At 57.8% G+C, this 5,477-nt stretch overlaps 1 protein-coding gene across 1 annotated transcript; it reads left to right on the top strand.

Moving 5' to 3' along the window:
- The first annotated feature begins 190 nt into the window (after positions 1-190).
- NKX1-1 (NK1 homeobox 1) lies at positions 191-5,183 on the top strand. Its single transcript, XM_064151845.1, has 3 exons — positions 191-632; positions 4,365-4,549; positions 4,595-5,183. The coding sequence occupies exons 1-3, from the start codon at positions 191-193 to the stop codon at positions 5,162-5,164; spliced, it is 1,197 nt and encodes a 398-aa protein (XP_064007915.1). The 3' UTR covers positions 5,165-5,183.
- The last annotated feature ends 294 nt before the right edge of the window (positions 5,184-5,477 follow it).

Genomic DNA, 5,477 nt, shown 5'->3' with positions numbered 1-5,477 from the left:
ATACTGGACCCCGCACGGACCCCATCAGTCCCGGACAGCCGAAGGCAGTGGTTTGCCCTGAGCCGAGCGGCCCTGGGAGGAGTTTCCAGCTCAACTTCGCCGGAAGAAGAGGAGGGGGGGCAGAAAGAAGTAAGGTGGGGTGGCGGTGAGGGGGGAGAAGTTGCAGCGAAGAGGGTCTCTGCGAGGAGTCATGAATGTGAGTAGAGACAAGGTGGGGGACATCTCCATCCCGGCAGCCGCAGCCGCGGCGGTGACAGCCCCCGCAGCCGCCAGCGGGGGACAGAGCTGCGGCGGGCGAGGCGACATGGACAGCCGTGGAGAGCTGCCGCTCTTCTGCCCTGCCAACAGGGACAGGGGACAAGGAGACAACCCTAGCAACACCCCCGGACAAGAAGGGGCAGTAGCTGCGCTGCCCATGGTGCACAGGACCACCTCCTTCTCCGTGTTGGACATCCTGGACCCTAACAAATTCAACAGCAAGAGGAGGCCCTGCACGCTGCTCTACAAACCGGTGGGCACCGAGTTCACGCTGGGAGCGGAGGATAAACCCGAGGACTCAGCGACGGAGCTGACCGAGCCAAAGGCTCTTGACGAGGATTTCGACACCTGCAAGAAGTCCTCGGACCTGATCAGTAAGTAGGTGTGGGGGACCGGACCCCCCCACCCCCTACCCCCGCCCCCCCCCCCCCCCGCCGAGATGGAGGGGCTGCTTTAAGCCTGGGGACTTCTGTGGCTTGAAGAGCATCCTTCCTCCGCAGGCAGCCGGCTCCTAGCAGGAGCAAGCTGTCTCGGTCGCTGCTGCTGGATGGGAAGAGATGGGAAGGTGTGCTAGGCTGGGGGGACAGCGCGGGGGGACGAGAGCGTCAAATCGGGGCTGGCGGAAGCCCCAGAGATGCTCTGCTCCAGCCAGGCTCCATTGCCCTGCCCCGGAGATGCTCTCTGGATATCAGCCTGAGATGTCCGGCCTGCGCATCCCCGGGAGTAGCAGGATCAGTCCCGGGGGTGCCGAGCCAGCTGGAGTTGGAGCGGTATCCCATATTCATCTTCCTCCTCCTGAGACGTGACAGCACTGGGTGCGAACTCCGGTTCAGGCAAACTTAGAAGCGGCTCCTAGATCAGAGGCTTCAGAGGGACGGAGCTCCGGGCCCGGCGAACCCCTCTCTCGGTGCCCCCACGGAAGCCCATCTTGGCTGCCGCTACCCAGGCACCGGGGACTTTCATCTCTCTTCTCCCCAGCCTCCAGCTCCACTCTCCTCGTCCCTTCCCCCCTCTTTGCAACCTGCGCCCCTTGCTCTGGGCGACAGATTCAATTTTCTCTCTCCCCTTGGCTTTTTTAAGACAAATCAGACTAATTGTGACAAAATGCTGGTTATCTCTGGAAAAACAATTAAATTCCTTCGATTACATTTAAGGTAAAATGTGCTTAGCAGCGTAAAGAGGCTGGATAATGGGGGAAATCGCCCCAGAGTGGCATGTAGGACTGCCTGGATCGATATCCTATTATCGAATTGTGCATATCTCTTTCAAGCACCTTGCAAACTCTTCCCTAACATCTAAATTATAGGGTCAAAATTCGGATAATTACTCGATTAAAACCTATTACACTTATTAGGGCTCGCTATTGATCGGGAATTGCATTCGACCCAAGCTCTAGATTGCTTTTTCTTTTCTGGGTCCAAATATTCCAACTTTCTCACCTCTAAACACGGCGGCTCTAGGGATAGTGGAGGTTTTCTGGGAAAAGAAGATAGTTGTGGAAAAGAAATGCAGCTCTTCTGTGTCCTGGGAGGGGAGAGAAGAAACGGCGAGTGGTGGGCGGAAACTTCTTCAGTAGGGAAAAAGAATTTCTCGGTGTGCAGGGCAGGAAAAGAGCTCAGAGCTTTCTGACTCCGACATAGCACCGCTCATTTTGATTGTATTAAAATTAAGCAGTGAAAGAGGTCTGGAAGCTGATTCAGCCCTCGCATTTTGCAATAGATAATTTTAATCCCCACAAGTAAACTCGGGAACGGGGCTCTAACAGAAATCCACGGATTTTTAGAAGCAGCGAGTAGCCGGGGAAATTATTGGGCTAAACTCATGAGACTTTTGTCACACAGAACACTTCGGGGCGATCAGACAGACTGAGGAGGTCATCTTGTCGCTCATGTCCCACTTTTATCTCCAGGCAAGGGTGGAAATGAAATTCCATCACTCTTCCAAACATCAGCGTACCGGGATCCACCCCCGCTGGGTTGCTTCTCTCGCCGACCAGTTTCCGATCACTTTCCCCGAGAGTTCCCACATTTGACTCCCGCTCCTGCCCCCTCAGTCGTGGATGAACCTGTGACCGCCCCCGAATCGTCAAATCTAATTAATCTCTTTCCCCGTCGTAATTAATAATACGGTTTGATTTAGGAGAAGTGTTCGAAAAACGGCTCTGACCAGCAAAGTGCCAACGGCCAGGAAGGGCAAAGGCGACAGGAGCGAAAGCAGAGCTGCTCACAGTGCTCCCCAAACTCGGTCAGTTAAATAAATAACGATCACGGTTAAAAGTCCGCCTTAAATTAACACCAAACACCCTCCAGAATCTAAGTCCAAACCCCAGCGTCAATCTCTTTAGTTGCTTTCATTCGAGCTGCATTTTTCTGTTTAAAGAAAATTGTAGTTGGAATTTTTTAGGTAATTTCCCGGAGTTTACTATTAAAATTAGGCTTCAAATTCCGCGGTGCCCGACAGTTTGAGTTGCTCAGCCCCTAGACTCACCCTGCATCCGCAAGGAAAGCTTCTATAGATCGGGCTTGTTGCAAAATTAGTCACTTGTGGTTTCTAATAGATTCTACAGGTTGCTCTACTGCAGGAGATGGGTCGGGCTGGGGTAAAACCAGTCAGGTTCGGGTGTCTGCACGGCAGCCAACCCCTCTTTTTGTGCACGTCAGGTGGAACAGAGAGCTGGAAAGGGCTTTGAACGAACCCCGGGCTAGGAGGGGACATTTTCGGCGTGGAGACCTGCACAGCAAACTTCTCTACCCCTCTCTCCCCCAGGGTGCCAGCCATACCTGACCAGCCATACCTCGGGCAAAACCAGCTCCTTAACAAAATATGCTTTTTCAAACACCCGAAATCGTATCCACGGGCTTCGGGGTGTCCGGCGTTAGGACACGAACAAAATTTGGGGTGCGAGAGTGCGTTCAGCATTTCTGAGGATTAGAAATAAGTCAAGTCCGCCCGGGATAAAGGTTAGATAAGAGACTCGCTTTTATTTGCAGATTTCGGTTAACCAGGTTAACGGAGTCTTTGTTTAGGGGTTTCCTGGAGCTGCATGCCCGTTGCAGGTGCGAGTGGAGGGAAGTTTGGGTGTTTCTGAAAGCATCGATTGAAAAGAATGGGATTTCTGGGCCTTCGCCCCCCAGGAGGAGCCGGAGCCGCGGAGCGGGGCCGCGAGGAAATGGCTCTGGAAAACGAGATTCGCTTTCAGGCTTCATAACTGCAGAACCGTCAGCAGGAGCCCGATAGCCTTAAATATCAGATAATTACCCGATTCTCCGATGGAGACCCGTTAATTGGAGCGTAATATAAACCCAAATAAATTAAATGACCGTTAACTAGTTTGTACATTACACAAAACGAGTTTAATTAAGTTTGTATCTGCTCTACTAATCAATACAAGCATTTACTCCACTTTAATACTTCCATCTCAGGAAGTGACAAGAGGTCAGAACTGCCGGGGAAAGGGTTAAGAAAGCCGGAACAAACCCCAAGCCCAGCACCAGAGCAGCTCAGAACGATGTCACATCTCTGCTGCCCGGGCAGGGACCGCAACTGGAGCATCGCACCTGCCAGCTCCTGCCCGCGGTTCGGGGGACCAAGGAGACCTCCCAGAAACCTTCCCAAAGATTTTCGTTAAGCTCTTCCCCAAGCCCTTCCCAAAGGCCTTCCCGGCCCCTCAGTGTTTTGGGGGAGCGGCAGCGGCAGTGGGAATGGGGGCGCTTCCCTCGCCCTCGGTGGCCGAGGGAAGGGGTAGCTCGGAAGGGGCAGCGTTGCAAGATCCCCGGGCTGGGCAACCCCTTCGCTGCTGCAGGCCCTGGACGGTCTCGGAGGCGGCTCCGAGCCCTATCACAGCTCCTCGCCTTGTTGCCCCCAGCCCATTTCAGATGAGCCACGCAGCCACGGGGAGCACGGAGTAGCCGCATCTCCATGGCGGGTGCAAGGCCCCGCAAGGAGCCTAGCAGCAGCGGAGACACCGGGCGGGTGAAGCCCTCCCACGACAGGGCCGGAATCTCCCCACTGCCCCAGGGACAGGTCGCAGCAGAGGGAAACGGGGCTGGGGAGTGGGCGGGGAACGGGTCCGCGGGGGCCTAACAGCGGCTGTCGGTTGCCCGCAGAGGACGGGGAGCTGTGCAAGGCCGAGGAGTGCGACCTGGATTGCAGCAGCCGGCCAAGCCGCAGCCCTGATAGCGAGCTGCCAGACGACGAGGAGCTGTGCGGCGAGGACAGCGGCGGCGCTTCGGCCGCAGCCGGCGAAGCAGACCCGGGCCAGCTCCGCGTCGAGGGCACGGAACCCGGCGGCGTCGCTCCCCCGCCGCCACCCCCGCCGCCGCCGCCGCAGCCGCAGCAGCAGGCTCCCGCGGGCTCCGGCGGCGCGCAGCAGGGTCCGCAGCAGCCCAAGCCCAAGCGGAAGCGAACGGGCTCCGACTCGAAGTCGGGAAAGCCGCGGCGGGCCCGCACCGCCTTCACGTACGAGCAGCTGGTGGCGCTGGAGAACAAATTCAAGTCCACGCGGTACCTGTCGGTCTGCGAGCGCCTCAACCTGGCGCTGTCCCTCAGCCTCACCGAGACCCAGGTCAAGATCTGGTTCCAGAACCGCCGCACCAAGTGGAAGAAGCAGAACCCGGGGGCCGACACCAGCGCTCCTACTGGCGGCGGTGGCGGTGGCGGAGGCGGCGGGGCCGGGGCCGGCCTGGGCGGCGGGGCGCTGCCTGGGGGGCTCAGCCCACTCAGCCACTCGCCGCCCATGGGCACCCCGCTCTCCATGCACGGCCCCGGCAGCTACGCTGGGCACCCCGCAGGCGGGCTGGTGTGTGCAGCGCAGCTGCCTTTCCTGCCCAGCCCAGCCGTGCTCTCGCCCTTCGTGCTGGGCTCGCAGACTTACGGCGCTCCGGCGTTCTACACCCCGCACCTATAAAGCCCGGAGCCCCTTCTTCCTTCTCGCCCTCTGGACCCTCACCCGCCCCTTGGGGTGGTCGGCAGCCCGGGCTCTCTGCGGCTCCCCCCTATCACCTCCGAACCCCAAAGATGGAGTCGCACCATGACCCTGCAGCCACCTCGAGCGGGAAAGGGGCTGCCAGGGCGTCCCGCTGCCCTCTAGCCCTTGCCGCGATCCCTTTTTATACGCAATATGCGCGGACTGCGCTTCTGGGGGGAGGAGAAGGAAAACCTCCCCCCCGTGTACATACGTTAGATGTAAATCGTCGTTACCTGTATTTTTATTTTCACCA

Source organism: Pogoniulus pusillus, chromosome 11, assembly GCF_015220805.1.
Source record: "Pogoniulus pusillus isolate bPogPus1 chromosome 11, bPogPus1.pri, whole genome shotgun sequence".
In the NCBI taxonomy this organism is placed as follows: domain Eukaryota; kingdom Metazoa; phylum Chordata; class Aves; order Piciformes; family Lybiidae; genus Pogoniulus; species Pogoniulus pusillus.
Note: the sequence above shows the minus strand (reverse complement) of the source record. Positions and strands in the feature narration are given on the sequence as shown.

Excerpts from the sequence above, each read along its gene's own strand:
- NKX1-1 (XM_064151845.1), top strand. The coding sequence starts at position 191 with ATGAATGTGAGTAGAGACAAGGTGGGGGACATCTCCATCCCGGCAGCC. Across the intron at positions 633-4,364 it reads GAAGTCCTCGGACCTGATCA|AGGACGGGGAGCTGTGCAAG; the intron begins GTAAGTAGGTGT and ends GGTTGCCCGCAG. Across the intron at positions 4,550-4,594 it reads AGGGCACGGAACCCGGCGGC|CAGCAGGCTCCCGCGGGCTC; the intron begins GTCGCTCCCCCG and ends CCGCAGCCGCAG.